A 16,898-nucleotide genomic window follows, 5' to 3' on the forward strand; every position below is an offset into this window, starting at 1 on the left:
AGGGCATGATGCACAGCTAGTATCTCTTTTTGGTTGATGCGCAGGTGAATATGACTTGGGCTCCAGTGGCCCTGAATGCATTTGCCGGCCATGTGTGCTTTCCAGACATAGTCTGATGCATCTGTGGTTAGGGTCTGGACAGTGTGGGGTTGAGAAAAGGGCAGCCCCTTGTTGTGGTAGCATGCTTCTACCCACCAAAGGAACTCTGTCCTTAGACAGGGTATGGTAGGAATGACCGTTTCCAGCTCCTAAGAATGGTGGTACCAAAGACTTTAAAGTACTATTGAAGTTCCCTCATATACAGTCTTGCATATGGAATTAGCAGTATACACGAGGCCATGAACCCTAGGGCCTGCAGTATTTTTCTTGTGTATAGCTGGGTTCTGGTGGCCATTTGTTTGAAGTAGGCTGTCAGACTTGTTTTTCTTAAGCGAGGAATGCCATCTGGGATGTTGTGTCCAAACTTGCTCCCATGAATACAATCTTTTCAATGGGTATCAGTTTTGATTTATTTTCCTTCATGGTGTACAACAAGGAAATGAGGTGTTTCACAAATGTCTTATGCTGCAACAGCAATTCCTGACTGTCCACCTGAATCAGGCAGTCGTCCAAGTAAGGGAAAATTTGGATATTTCTCTGCCTGCTGTATGCAATGGCTGGAGCCTGGCATTTTGTGAACAACTTTTACTAGCATCATCTCCGAGCTCCAAACTCCACCCCTTACCCGTAATACAACTCCACTGCCTTCCATCCCCAGATCAAGTTTGCTGAACTTATACTGATAACCCGACCTGAAAGAATTACATTTGACCTATACTACAGCTCGCATGCTGATCATGTGCCAAGGTTCATGGAAAGGAGGGATGGTTGAAGGCAAATGAAGTACAACTACTCAGATGGAACGTTATGGTGAGTACATAACTTCTTTATCTAAAGTAGCCTACTTTATTTGGACTTTAACCTGTGGGAGAGTCCCCAGTTACTAAAACTCCTGGGAGGCCCTCATGGAAGGATATTCCAGGGCACCGTAGAACCAAAGGAAGCTCTCCTTCTGGATGTCAAATCCAATTTGTAATGAGAAATAAACGTATGAGATGAGGACCAAGTAGCTGCAGAACAAATATCATCCAAAGACACTAGACCAAAAAGCTGCAAACATAGCCATGGACCTAGTGGAATGAGCTTTCATCTGACCTGGAAGAGACATGTCTCTGTCCTTATAGACCTGCAGGATGCATTTAGAAATCCATCTAGCTATAGTGATCTTAGAGACTGCATCCTTCTATAAACCCTTTTTGGGGTAACATAATTGATCAGATTTACAAAAATGTTTTGTCCACTGTAAACAGCATTGTAACTATGAGCATCCAGCATGTGGAGTTTGTATTCCATTAGGAAAAAACACAGGCAAATTGATTGTCTGATTGATATTGGCTGGTGATGCTACCTTAGGAAGAAAGGATGGATTGGTTCGAAGGGAAACCCTATCTTTGTGAAAAATCATGTAAGGAATTTTAATGGACAAGGCCCGTAATCCTGAAACCCAGGAGGGTGGACCGCGGAACTCTGCTGGGCAAGTTCCTTCTTAGTGGCTGCAGCTACCACCAAGGTGTCCACGGGGAAGCCTTTATTCCAAGATGGCCCATCTATAAGGGGGCTTTGGATTTTGTCAGGTCGCTTTGGGATAGGTTCCATGGTGTCTGGTTTCTTCCATGCCCGCAAGGTGACCAGATACATGGGAGGGGACACCCAGGAAATACATGGGCCCGTGCCGAAAGCCTCCAGGAACACAGACTCATCAGAAGAAGGTTTGGGGGTAGACCAACCTCCCCAATGGTGCAGGATCTCCATGACGTCTCCAAGGGAGACATCCTTGGGAGGTGACCTTGGGAAACCCTCTCGATCATCTAAGTCAGTGAGGGACTCGGGGGGGGGGTCCCCAAGTACCTCCTATTGCACATATGTTTGTGAGGAACATCTTTGTTGGGGCTCAGGGGGCGCACGCAAGCTATTTGTTCCTTGGGAGGCACCGTCTCGGGCTCTTCGAGCATGGGGTGTCCCTCTGGTAAAATGATGGGGACAGTAGACAGAGCTGAGGGGATCTGGGAGGAGTCCAAGGGGGGCGGTCAGGGGTCTATCTGGAGAGAACCCTTTCTACCACAAATGCCGAAGAACGAACCTCCTGAGAAACCAAAAGGTCAGTCTCTCCAGGTCCAAAGCGAGAATCGGAGCCGGGCCAGAGGTGACCAGAGCTCAGAGGGAGGGAACCTGGCCCGACAAGATCAGAGCCAATGAGAAAGGTTCCATTCCCTCGGATTCGACACCCAGGCTCCGGCTCCCAGAGCGGCTCAGATGCAAAATGCTCCAGGCAGCCGTTAGCATCAAGGAAGCAGGTATTGTCCTGACCAAAGACAACCTTGGATCGGAGTACTCCGAACCAGAAGGTCAGATCGGAGAAGGAGAAATGGGTTGAACGGAAGGAAGCGAGCTCTCCCCTCCAGAGGGAGGGGGGCTGACAAGACCCCCTATCTGGATCTGTGTACGTATAAAATCGCCTCATCATCTAATCCAGATCCATATCTGACAAGGATTGAGTGGACCGTGACAAGGCCATGCACTCCGACCTGGCGGGTCAAGGCACCAAGGCCAAAGAGGCTGGATGTGTCGGCTCCGGGGAGAACCTCTAAGATCGAAGCCGAGGGGAGTCATGGGTCTGTGGCATCTTACTCTGAGAAGTGAGGTCCAGGGACCTCTTCCTCTCTTGCCTCATCTTAGACTCTCTCTCTCCTGCTCCGCTACCACAGGCTTTGGTACAGGAGGTTGAGTCCCAGCCTGGGAGTGAGGAGAAGCCAGAGGAAGAGAGGAGGGTGAGGCAGCCACAGCAGCTGCTGTGACTGAAGCCAGGGATGAGGAAACAGTCGGAAAGAGGACGACCACCTTTGAGGGCCAACTTGGCCTTCCTGCCCTTTAAGGTACGGGGGCTGAAGCCCACACAAATACTACAATCCATGCTCAAGTGGGCCACACCCAAGCACAAAACACAGTGTGGCCATCCACTAGGGATAATGTATGGCCACACACTATAGTGCTTGAAAACAAGCTTTTCAGTCATCCTTAAGTTTAGACAGATAGACTTAGAATAAAGACAAGAAAGTTCTTTCTAATTAAAAAGACAGACACACATGTCTACAGAAAACACTGAGGGGGGGGAGCTACTAACTACACCACAAAACAAACTAACTAACCTAAAAACACTGACACTCAACGCACCAAGTGAGGGGGGTGAAAGGGGACCTACACTAATCGCGAGAAATTTAGAAAATGTATTTACTCACAAAAGGTTTTAAACCCACTGCTAGCTGGAGCTAGACATGATGCTTAAGCAATTCACGGCAAGCGAGATCTGGAGATGGAAGGCAGTGCAGGTGTATTATGGGTAGGAGGAGGAGATTGGAGCTCAGAGCAGATGCTAGTAAAAGTTGCCGGCTCAGATCCGATACGGATCCGTAACCCACAGGTTGAAGACCAAATGAAGTAAACTACTTCAGATCTGATGATGCATAGATCCTGCCCTGAAATGCAGATACTTCTGCATGACTCCCTTACGGGGATGTGCAGACAGGCTTTTTAAATCTAGGGTGACTAACCAGGCATCCTTGGCTAGCAAAGGAAGAAGCTGTTGCAGAGTAAGCATTTTGAATTTTGGTACCACCAGGAAAGTGTTGAGAATTGAAAGATCCAGGATTAGGCAGCAAAACTCTTTCCTGGGTACCAGGAAGAGTCTGGAGTAGAATCCTTGACCACTCTGTTCTACTGGAACTGGCTGAAATAGCTCTGACATTGAGCAGGGAAGCTACTTGGCTTTGAGCATCTGCCCACTGGTTTGAAGGAAGGTCTGGAAACCCGCTTGGGGTTGGCAGTGAATGGAAATAAAATTTGTACCCATGGGATACAATACTGTGGACCAGTCTTGGGCCATTTCCTATCTCTTTCTAACCCCCTGCTTTAAAGCCCGCTTTTGCACGAATTTGCGCATAGCACAGCATTGGGCAGCGCCACTTAATCAGGTTTAAACTATTCCCGGCTCCACAGTCTACTCTTCACTTTTTCCCTTGGAACTGCTCTAACTCTCAAACTAAACACTCTTATTCTCAATCTAAAACCCTGCACTTGCTCATATAAGCATTTTTTATAAGTTAAGCACTAATAAACTAAAAAAAAGCACTACATCCTTGGTCTTTTCTGATTCAGTTACAAAACGAGTTCCCTATACTGTTCTAGCATCTCGAAAGGTCAGTTGCTGGCTTCCTCTCCAGTCCAGCTGGTGAATCTGGGAATCTTGAGGCAATGTTATAACTGCATCATGTACACCCCTCTCCTCCTCCCAACAAGTACAAATATATGTGAGAGATGCAACCATATAGCCAACTGGAGGCTAAGCTCTCTCGACTCAGTACTGGCGTAACCAGTCAGGAGGAGAAGGTAACCGCAAATCCAGTCTCCCATAGACCTACCACAACTGCAAACCAAACACAAACACACAAAAACACACTCAGAGGCTCTAAATAAAAATCTGCCAAAGCAGAGACCTCCAAAGCAGACATCTTAGCAACTACTACCTCAAAACAAAAAACACATGCAACACACAGTTCACAAAGTCAGTGTGCCAAACAGTCACAGCCCTTAAGGCTTAACAACATACCTGATACCAAAAACAAGCTGCAACACACTACGAAAAAGACCAGGAAAGGAAGCGTGTTACCAGGAGCGCAGAAAAGGTGGTGCTTCTTTGAGTATAATCCACAAGCCAGGCTGGGGAAAGCAAGCGATCCTCGGTTAAAAAACAAGCAGATGGTGCTTCTCAGAGTATAATCCACAAACCAGGTAATATTTTCTTAGATAGGCAGTGGTATAGCAACTCCAACAGTGCCACGTCAGTCAGAAATTTGTTTGCCGTTAGATAAAACTATAACATATTTCCAAGAATCGCTGGACGCTTGCCTTCTTGTGCTTTTAGCAAGACCTTGTAACAGGAGACTCTATAGTCAGATGCACTGACGTCCCGCTGACCAGGCTGAACAAGGAGAGGGGCACAGTGAGCTGCCTGTCGGGCGCTAGAATCCACCACATAACACAAGCACTTAGGTCACTCCAAAGCAGGTACAAATATGACTTGGTCATTCTCCATGCTAGTGTGAATGACCCGAGACGTACCTCTCTTGACTACATGAAGAGAGACATAGAGGAGCTCTCTGATTATGTAGCTCAGGCCGGTATGACACTGACCTTGAGCAGCATCTTACCCTCACCAAGAATGATGCCACAGTATAAAGACAAAATGATCAATTTCAACAATTGGCTTAAGTATTGGTGTCATTCAAAGGGGATCCAGTGTGTCTGCCTGGGATGACATGCTCGACAAGCCACGCTGCTTCGCAAGGGATGGCTTGAACCTGTCACCCCTGGGCTTTCGGATATTGGCAAAGGCTCTTGCTGCCCCCATAGTGTCTTTTTTAGGCAAGGCCCAAAAGACAAACCCACCTCCTTAGACAACACAAGTAGAAAGAAACTAAGGGTAATGCTGCTCAACGCCAGAAGTCTAAACCTCAAGATGCACGCTCTCGAAGCCCTCCTCAGTATGGAGAACACTGATGTCTGTGCAGTGACAGAAACCTGGTTCAAGGCTCCCGAGAGCACCCCAGCACTACCAGGTCATACCTCATATCATGTTTTTCAGCCCCAAAACTTGGACTGAACCACAAAAGGAGGGGGAGTATCCTTCCAGTTTGTAGCATGCTACAGACCACCCTCTCAAACTCAGGAACCCCACTCGGCCTTCCTGAAGACACTGGAGAATATGAAGGTCTCTCCAAACACCATCATATTGGGGGACTTCAACTACCCAAACATAGACTGGGAGCATTACTCAAGCCCCAACACCCTAGCCCAAAGGTTCCTAGAATTCATAAATAATGCTACGGAACAACTGGTCACCACTCCCACAAGAGGGGAAAACATACTAGACCTGACCATCACAAACATGGGGATACAATGTTCCATACCAGAAGTATACCCCTCATTGGTAAGATCGGGCCATAAATTATTCTCACTGGAAATCCACATCCCGCCCCCACCCCCAGCACAGAAGAGCACAGTGAAGAACTTCTTAAAAGCAGACTTCACACTTCTTAAAACTGAAGTGGAATCCTTAAAGGCCCCCGGGCCAGTGGAAACTACAGCCCAATCTGCCGAATCCTTTATAATCACATTCTTTGGACACCTTCAGGAATGCATGGATCATGCAACCAAATAAAACAAAGACCCATTCTCCCAAAGGCAGGCGTCCTGTCTGGTGGACCCCAGCCATAAATAAGCTCTACAAAAGAAGGAGGAAGCTACTACATGATAGACCGAAGGCATCTCTGATCAGTACTAGCAAAAAAATATGATCACTCATAAAATAATCCAAGGCCAGCTTTGAGAGAAAAATTGCACAAGACAAGACAATAAAGATGATCATAAATTTAATCAGCGCTAGAAGTGTTCCAGAGAGATGATGTCCATCTACAGAAGAAATTAAGACATTTAACATATCAGACAATGTGAAAGAATAATACTGCTGCTAAGAAAACAGTCTAATAATAAGAGCAAATTTTGCTCTTAAGTGAGAAATCTGAAACACGTGGGATATATGCTTATAGCAAAAGGTTTAAAACCTGATCTAGAAAAAAATAAGAGTGTGGTACAAAGAAATGGTCTTGCTTTATGCGGGATGAACTCATTTACAGAACATTGCTTTGACTCTCAAATATTATCAGTTTCCAGACTGATGTGTGCTAAATGCGCTCACATTTGAACATGCTGTCAAAGTATGCAGAATAGTTTAAGAACTAGGCATACTAGGTTGTAAAAAAATCAATTTTTGTGAATATAAATGTCATTTCAAACTTATTTAAAACAGATGGCTCTGCTATTATCTTTGATAAGAGAGAAGTCAATATGGGTAGGAATGTTACAAAGGAAAAAAAATATACCTCCCTGTAAAGCATAGTTAATGGAACATACCCAATGTTTCAAGATTTAGGAAAGAGTTCAGTAATTGTGTATGTTAACTACAAGCTCAGTGTAAAATCAAGCTGCTAATATGGAAAGATACCCATTACTAAAACTGGAAGAGCTAATGATAATCTGTGTTCTTAAAGATACATAACCATTAAAGTTGTAACAGATAGCATTTGGTACGAGTTCTCAATCTTCCATTTCCCAAAGAAATACAGTAACTTCTGCTGAAATGTTTGAATCGGGTGATTTACATGGATTATTAGTCACTGAGAACAGAGTGGAGTGCCTCTATAAATGTAAGAAACTGCACATATCTGGCATGAGCAAAGAATGTGAGCTTGGTCATAAAAAAAAAAAAAAAAAAGAGAGAGAGTAATCACTGTGGTATCCCCAAAGTCTCAAACAACACACTAACCAAGTATAGCGGGACCAAAAACAAAACAGTGCAAGAGATCTGTGTGGAAGAATTACATATATATCAAGTTAATCACTGTATATGAATAAGATCAGATAGAGACAGTAGAAGTAGCAAACAAACTCGTCCCAAGTGAAAATAAAAAAATATATATATATATATATATATATATATATATATATATATATATATATATATAAAAAATTTGAAATATTACACAAAATTACTAAGTATTCAAAAGTATAGTCTACTTCCAGTCGAAAATCCTCTATTAAACACACAAAGTAAAACAAAAACAAAATTGAAACCTGTGTCTTTTTTACATAGAGCAGGGCGTTTGGTTAGGGCATTATTTTTACATCCAAAGCAGACTTCTGCAAGATGACATGAAATTCCCCGCTTAAGTGTAGTTACAGTCTTGCCCACATAAAATACATCACATTTGTTGCATTGTACCTGTAAATTACAGTAATGGCTGAGCATGCAAGTAATCCTATGAAGTATTTCCAATTACACACTTACTTAACCAAATAGAAACTGACTACATTTAACGGTGTGTCACACCTCACTTAATTCCGATACTTAACTTGCTAGCTTTACCAGATCTCTCTTGGGATCCCTTTATCCACCTTTCCTGTTTTGCTCCAAATGTGTTATAATGATAAATGTATGTTTTATTAAAAATACTGGACAATTCTTGGTTGCAAGATGTACTTGCAACCAGTATTTCCATATGACTGCTTCAGACTTTTCCTTCCTTACACATTTACAGGTATTTTCTTAGTTTCTGACCCTTAAAGTGATTGGTTACAGTTAAGTACAATGCATTTCTATTGCATGCGTTGCAATAGCAGTAACACTTGCTACAGTGGCAACCATGGTTTTCTTTTGCAGAATTATTTCCTATTTCCCAGCCAAAACTGCCAAGACAGAGATTCTGCTGGCATTGTGAAGCTCAGCCCTCCAGCATGATGTTATGTTGGTTTTGTAGTGGTTGAGCAGAACTGAAAATATTTAAACATAGCAGGCTTTTTTCCTTAGCTTCAGCTGTGACAGTATAAAAACACTATAGATTGCAAAACTGAATGTGAATGCATTTATAATCAGTATTGTACTGGGTGCTTTACTATTGTTAAGGAGTTACCATTATGTTTGTGCAATGCGGAAATAAGTTATACCCCTGTGCTGTACTGCTGGCAGCCTCATGCTTGCTGCAGTTAATTTCTGAAAATTGTTTGAACAATGTGTTTTGTTTCTGTGGAAACAGCTGCACAATCATGCATTGTTTTGCAGGTGCCCAAGCCAAGATATGATGTTAGTTGTGCCAAGCATATTTCTCAGCTATTGAGAATATTGTAGAATGTCCCTGACTGGGTTTTCCACACACGTTCACCCACCCCACAACACAATTTTATACATGAACCCCATGTGCACATCACAGTCTAGTCCCAGCACAATCAATCACTCTCTCATCCCCTCTATCACCCTCCAAATATTTTCAGAAGTAAACTTTTGTTCCGTCTTAAACTGTACAACATACCCTGCTTTGATGTTTTGTACTACATTTTTTCACAAATGAATACAAAAATCTTCTTTTGGCTGCTCCCATTAGGGGTCACCACAGCAGATCATCCGTTTCCATTTCTTCCTGTCCTCTACATCTTGCTCTGTCACACTAACCACCAGCATGTCCTCTCTCACCACATCCATAAACCTTATCTTAGACCTTCCTCTTTTCCTTTTACCTGGCAGCTTCATCCTTAGCATCTTTTTCCCAATATACTCTGCATCCCTCCTCAGCACATGTCCAAACCAACATAATCTTGCCTCTCTGGCTTTGTCTCCAAACCTTCCAACCTGGACTGACCCTCTAATATACTTATTCCTAATCCTGCCCACCCACATCATACTCAGCATCTTTAACTCTGCCACGTCCAGCTCCGACTCCTGCCTTTTTGTCAATGCCACTGTCTCCAACCCATATAACATAGCTGGTCTCACTATCCTCTTGTAGACCTTCCCTTTCACTCTTACTGGTACTCATCTGTGACAAATCACTCCCGACACTCTTCTCCGCCCACTCCATCCTGCCTGTACTCTCTTCTTCACCTCTCTTCCATGCTCACCATTACTGTGAACTGTTGATCAAGTATTTAAACTCCTCCACCTTCGCCAGGTCTACTCCCTGCATCCTCACCATTCCCTCTATCCTCCCTCTCATTCACACACACACATATTCTGTCTTAGTCCTGCTGACCTTCACTCCTCTTCTCTCTAGAGCACATCTCCACCTCTCCAGGGTCTCCTCCACCAGTTCCCTACTCTCACTACAGATCACAATATCATCTGCAAACATCATAGTCCATTGGGAATCCTGTCTGATCTCATCTGTAAATACAAAAGTTTTTTTTAAAAAAAGAGAAACTGAAAATGCACAACATTTCACTCCTTTTAAGGGCAACAGTATGTATGCATGCATGTGCACGTTAACATAAGACAGCTTGTGAGGATAATTAGTGTGCTCATTCCTAATTTCATACTCGTATCTAATTTTCAAACAGATACGTACCATTCAATAACTTCTCCACTTCATTCCAAACAAAACCGCTTTGTCATACACATACTGCCACTCAAAAACATTAACATAAGCAATAGTGCACCACTGTGAACCAACAGCGAGAACACTGTGATCACAAAATGCAAGTAATGCAGTCAACAGTTTACTAAATTAGAGAGATTTTTTTTCTAAATCAGCAGCAAAAGAAATTCAATACATCTTAGCAGAATCCATAACATTTTACTTTATTTGTGGGCTGCTTTTGTTGACAATGAAAGTCTATTTGTGGGCTGCTTTTGTTGACAATGAAAGTCTATCTGGGAGAAAACCCCTTTTACCTGAAGAGGCCTGGAAGAAAAGCTCCACAAAATAGAGCTAGAGAAAAAGAAAGTAACATACTTATATGGTTGTACTTCAAAACATCCAATTCCCATAACATCGAATCTCAAAACACTGAGACCATAACATCAAAAACCCAACACACTGAAAACATCGAAAACTACAAAGCCCATCATGTAAAGAACATCCCCTCCACTTATACCACCAAACTAACACACACAGTTTTTACTATGTTTCTGCAGGGGCCTGCACCCCATGCCCCCCTCCGCAAATTAAATATACCAAGTCAGAGATTGCACTACAGTGGGAAAAAAAAGTTAAATTTCCTAACCCCACTGTATCGCGATCACCATACAGAATGTACACAATGTCTAAATCACTTACACATATGGCCTAAAAACACATACAGATAGTCAAAACACTATATAAAAACAGTATAAATCCCTACACTATATAAATAAAAACATATTTTAGTGATGCCACAAGATTAACAGATTAAACAACATTTACATGTCTGATGATACACTACTCGATGTTACACATTTTCAATGTTATGAAATTCTATGGTATGAGTTTTCGATGTCAAGGTCTCAGTGTTTTGAATTAGATATTTTGAAGTTGAACCACTTATACACACAGTGCAATTAATTGTTTGAACATACAATACTGAGAAAAACACTGACAAGATAAACAAAAATATTATAACCATAATACAGGCAACACAATGATATGAAAATCACTGAAAAGTAGATTAAAATGTGTGTTTACACTAAGAAAAAGTCAAGACCCTTATTTTATAATAGGACAGTGGTAAAAGCTTTCATAACAATGTAAAGTTGGGGAGTAGGGTACAGCTTGCAGACATAATACATGACAAAATTACTTGCCAAAACGTCTATTTAGAGCAGGATTTCACTACAGTATTGAGTCAAATCAACATCAACACTGTTGTCATCTAAACTTCCTGCTCAACTTAAATAAAGGTAACCCCTGTAAGGATTCAGAATTACAAACATCAGAAGTTAAACCAATGACGTGGACATCAATACTTTCTCCAATAAAAAGCAACCCTGTCCATAGAATTTCTTTCATACACTGAGCTGATAGTTTTACACAACAAAGTTCAGAGGGCATTCCACAAAGAATTACAAGGAGGCAAAGCACCATACAAAGAAAAATAACCACTAAAAAGTACAAATTATTGTAAATCACGAAATACCACAGTAAAAGACACTGCAACAATAAAACCACCATCAAGGTAAGAAAAGTCACTTTAAGATTATGTAATTACCACTAATGTTTATGTTACCTTGAAGTACCCTTGATCTCCTAGTTCTGTAAATGTACCCCCTCCCCCTACTTCACTGTTTGACAGCTAATCAGCATTCCTATATGTGGCCAGTGTCCCTGTGCATCAGATGCCAATACCTTAGACAAACCATTTATAAAACTTGGGACATACTGCCTACTCAACTAAAAAGCCCCAAAACACACCATTACACGTACACATCCTATAATCCAGACTTTAGCCCAGTCCAATGACTGGGATAAAGCACAGATTACAACCCAACCAAGTTCGAAAGGCATCTTAGACGCTGACAAAACAGAATGAGAGGGATGGGGGTAAGAGAATGGTAACAGCTAGTCATATGAGAGTGGCTGGTTCCACTCACTGCATCAGCTTTAGCAACCAATAGGAGCCTAGCTGCTCTGTATTGCATTGGAAGTGCACAGACTAACCAGAAAGGCATGGATTGTGGCATAGCATACCTTCCTCTGAGCAGCAGCAACTGTGGAACCTTTAAGCCACCCCAAGAGTGGGAGTTAAGGAAGTCCTTGGGTACAGCAGACTTACCTGCTCCATACTGCTGGACACTCACCCCCAAGGGAAACAAAAGGGTTGACTGATAAGCCCACCCAGACATGCAACAAATGGGCCAAATGTCTCCCACGCCATCCAAGGATGCTGGTTCTCTCATCCTATGGAAGAGCCGAATAAGCAAATCAGGAACATATAAGACAGCCACTGAACAGATAAACAGGAGGAGTAACAACAACCAAGTAAACCAGACTCAAGTTTATGGTGACTGCAATAATCCCATCCGCATACGAAAAATTTAGTGATCTGACATCATAGTTTACACTACACAAAGCAGCGAACTCCTCTTGGTAAGCAGAATTTCAGCAGCTGATTTTTCTTTTTGATTACTCTCCCCAGTTCCTCTCCTTATTCGATAGGTCCCCCTGTCAGACCCACCTTAGCCTTCCTTGGGGAATTTTTTTTTTTTTTAACGCCCACTGCCCACACTCATTGGGATAATGTGCACTGGGTGTGTTGCCAAAGCATCCTAACTCCTTAACAACTCAGACAATGCACCAGCCTCCCCTAGACAAACACCCCTCTGTTTGTTCCAAACAGCTAATGGTGATCTAACACACTGGGAGTGCCTAAGTGTGCGCCCATCCTCCTTCAACAGTAACTTAATTGTCCATACTATCACACAAGCCAAAGTGACCTGCACTGCAGGTCTTTATCCTCGAATACCACTAAGCCCCAGCTTATGATTGCTTGAACTTCGGTGTATGAAAGAATTCAAATCAATAACATGGTGACTAGGGGTTGCTTGGTTACACATCACTACAATTCCAATTTTGCTGCAGTCATTTTCAGGGTAAAGCAACTTCTTTTAAACATCCCATCTAGTCGTGACCCTTCACCTGAAGCTTAAACAAGCGAAAAATGAACAGTTCTTTTCAAAAAAGACCAAAGGAGGAAGCTTCAATCACAACGTGAAGGTATATAGGAAATACAAACAGTGTACCTTATATAAAGATGAAAATACTCACAAAAAATTAAAAATGGGAGACCAGGAGCCTATCAAGTATATCCAGAAATGCAACTAACATTCATGTAACTTCCTCCACCTTAACCACTTAACTCAAATTTTCTCTGCAACGACTAGTATTCCATAATCTGCAACCCACACAGCAGCGATGCAGAGTTCAACATTGTGCAGGTGGAGGGGGGCATCCATTAAGCAACTGACCTACATGCTTGTGTGTTCACCTGTAATTAAGTGAAATAGAACACAGACCAACATGGACCTTTTTCAGACTTAGTCTAGGAGTGCTGCCTGGGTAAATGACTTGCTCAGTGTCAGTTTATGGAAGTGGGGCCGAGATGATCAAACCCTAGAATAAATGAAGTGGATTAATATGTCATAGCCTTGGATGGACACACAACTGCAAACTCCACCATCCCATCTCATGAATAAAGTGCTTGCCTGACATTTTTTTTTAAATCAATAAAAAATAAACATTTTAACAATCCCACACCGCAGAACAGCATTACCACCTCGAATTTCACTGGCATTATTTAGAGAACAGACTAGCCCTACAAGTACAGTTTAACAGAGGCAGCCTGTATACCTCTGATTTTTTTTTAAACAATGGAAAAAAAAAAAAAAGCAGACATCAACACGTTAGGCACTTGAGCTTGTGTACAGACCTATCATAGAGCATGACAATCTAAAGGAAAACTCCACTTTCTTCACTCAACCACTAGGATACTTCTCCCCTTCAATACGGTTCCAGTATTGTGCAAGTTCCAGAAGTTGGCTTGTACTTTATTAAACTTTATTTCCTTGTCTTGGAATAAAGGGAAGGCTTTTTTTAAGCTTAGCTTCTTGCATGCTTTGCAGAGGAATTTGTCTCTGCCTGCATGACAAATCACAGACAGAATTTACAGTTTACCTTGTCAGGTACTAATAACAATTTTATATGGGCAATTAGTCCTACTGATGTCAACAAAAAAAAGGAGAGGATGGAAGGAACTAAGTAGGGTAGAGAATGTGGGGTATAGGGCTCCGAGTAAAGCAAAATGGTCTGACAATATGGCAAGCTGAAGATAACAGTGGCATTTATCCTGAAGACAAAAATAAATGTCTTAATTACACAAAGAAAAAAGTACATCACATGTGCTTCCTGTATACCAAAATATGTATGCAGCTTGGTAGGAATTGGAATTGTCCTAACACTATATTGCAAGAATTCAACTCAATTTCTGAAGCAACCATAAAACACACATACCCACAATAAAAGTTGGAATTGTCCTAACACTATATTGCAAGAATTCAACTCAATTTCTGAAGCAACCATAAAACACACATACCCACAATAAAAGGAGAAAAATCAAAGTAGTAAAACATTACGTCAGTTCAGACTTCAGCATCACTATTACAAAACTCCCTTATGAGCAATGTAAAAAATGTGTGACCACTGCAATGCCAACACTACATAGGTTCATACTAGACTAATGACCACTAGAGCCCTTATACGTTTAACTTTGGAACCCAAATGTGACCCACAAATTTGATTTATATACAGAATGATTTACTGATGGCCTCTATCCATCAGACACATCAGCGGCAGACCAAGAGTGAATTTCTGATTACCTCTCCATTGGACCAAGTTGTTTTTAAATATAGATAGGGCGGAACTCTGATTCACACTGATGGGGAACCTGTTCCAGAGAATGGGAATTTTGTTGAGAAACACGTCGGTCTATCCCAACATATCCTATTTAGGTCACAAGCAAAATTGAGAGCTTTTAATCTGGTAGTTACGTTACTGCCCGTTTCCTGTATGTACAAAACGTTCATCAAAATAGGGTCCAGTGGTGCCTTGTATGACAGGCAAAGATCGCCCCTCAGAAGTCTGTATGACACCCACTAAAGAGACAGGGCTTTGGTGCGATCAGCATTGGGCATTGTGTTTACTCCCTGTATTCCTTTTGTAAGGAACCTTTGTGGACATTCCAGTTACTGCATATGTTTGGTCTGGTACATACCAAAGTGGGCATTATACTCTAGGATGGGTCTGTACACAAGTTAATGGAAATAAGTGGACTGCAGGTGTCTCTCAATTTGCTAAACGTGCTTGAATTATACCTATGCATATTATGAGCAACTAAAACACATGAAAAATAGAAATAATGCAGCCTACTATAACATCAGGGCAGAGACACTGCTATTCAAATGAAAACACAGCAATAAGCCTTAAAAATACCGGTCATTATCCTCCAAAATGATACAACACTGTAATCCCACACAATAAGAAATTATAACACTATTTAAACCTTAACTATTTTCGGTTAATACATTGCATAAGAAAACATGACCACAAAAACAGTAATGTCCGTCTGTCCCGTCCTGTCGTCCCTCACACCACAACTGAAGACAACAACACACGTCAACTCTGATCCCACAGATATAAATAAATTAAACATTAAATAAATACACTTACAACTGATCGTCAACCTCTTGAACCAACGGCTTCTGCTTGGAGCTCTCTGCCACAGCCTCCTCCGGCCCTGCTCGCCGCTTGTTCTTTAAAATTCCTTTAATCGGAGCTGGGGATGCCATCTCCCTAAAGCAACACTTACGTGCAAACCCGATTCGTAAAGACGCTCCTGTCCAATCTTCGCAACACCACTTAACCTAACTTGAACTCTTACCAGCTACAGACTGCACTAGTTGCCGAATAAGTGAAGCAGCTTCTGGAGACGGGACTACACAACCGACAGACTCGCGAGAGTTTTCAAAGCACGCGCTTGAAACCGTGAGAACTCTCAGTTCCGCGCGTTCAATCGATTGCGCTTCGTTGTTGCAGAGAGTACTGTACGTTACGTCATAGTGTGATAAAACGCGATGAGCCAGTGTTCTAGCTCGCTGGGAACGTATTCCAAAAAACCTGACTTGTAGACGCGTTTGTAGCCAATGCTACGGGAGACTATATTTGCTAAATAGCAACAGTCGCAGAATTCAAGTTAATACAATCTAGGGTTACCACCTGTCCCACTTTGTGAGGGACGGAACCTCTTTGAGTAGTTGTGTCCTGCGAAGATATTGAAAAAATGGCAAACGTCATGAGATTTTAGAACAAAAAATATTTCATAAGTTTTCTTTAATAGCTGCATGAAACAGTTATTTTTTTTAATCTGCAACACAATGTTTTATGAAATGGCATAAACACCTCAAATTTTACAAGAATAAGCTTTTATTTTACAAAAGAGTGACATTCTGTCATTTGCACTGGTTATGGGTATATTTTATCCCGCAAAATCTGACATTTCTACAAAAAATGTCCCACTTTGGACATTTGAAAAGGTGGCAACCCTAAACAGTAGCATGCGTAACAATACAAGAGCATTTTTTTCTCTCACAGTGTTTTGGATCTGAGTCAGATCATCTGACTCCCTAGTTCTTCAGTGTTGAAGGTGAAACTTGTGCAACTGGATACCTCAGAGGTCTTAACTGTGTACTATGACAAAGTTACTTTCGTAAACTTATAAAGCTAAAAATAAGCAACAATGTCACTCTACAAAATGTTATTATCATATTGTTAATATTTCCGTTCAATGGATAAAATCCATTCAGATGCTTGTCTATGTTTCTGTTCAGACAATTACCGGTTGTAATGCGTGAAAAATAGCAAAGGGCATCTGGTATGTTGTGGGGATAGCGT

The 16,898-nt window shown here is 41.9% G+C and overlaps 1 protein-coding gene across 2 annotated transcripts in view; it reads right to left on the reverse strand.

Moving 5' to 3' along the window:
- Window positions 1-15,985, reverse strand: part of LOC122800861 (protein phosphatase inhibitor 2-like) — a 676,862-nt gene extending 660,877 nt beyond the window's left edge. The window contains exon 1 of one of the 2 annotated variants that reach the window (XM_044070183.1): window positions 15,678-15,985. In XM_044070183.1, the coding sequence (XP_043926118.1) occupies window positions 15,678-15,796 (119 nt within the window). In that variant the 5' untranslated portion in view covers window positions 15,797-15,985. The remainder of the gene's footprint in view (window positions 1-15,677) is intronic. The other variant, XM_044070182.1, reaches the window with a different exon arrangement.
- Between the last annotated feature and the right edge of the window lie 913 nt (window positions 15,986-16,898).

Source organism: Protopterus annectens, chromosome 4.part1, assembly GCF_019279795.1.
Source record: "Protopterus annectens isolate FY-2018-M chromosome 4.part1, PAN1.0, whole genome shotgun sequence".
Classification (NCBI taxonomy): Eukaryota; Metazoa; Chordata; order Ceratodontiformes; family Protopteridae; genus Protopterus; species Protopterus annectens.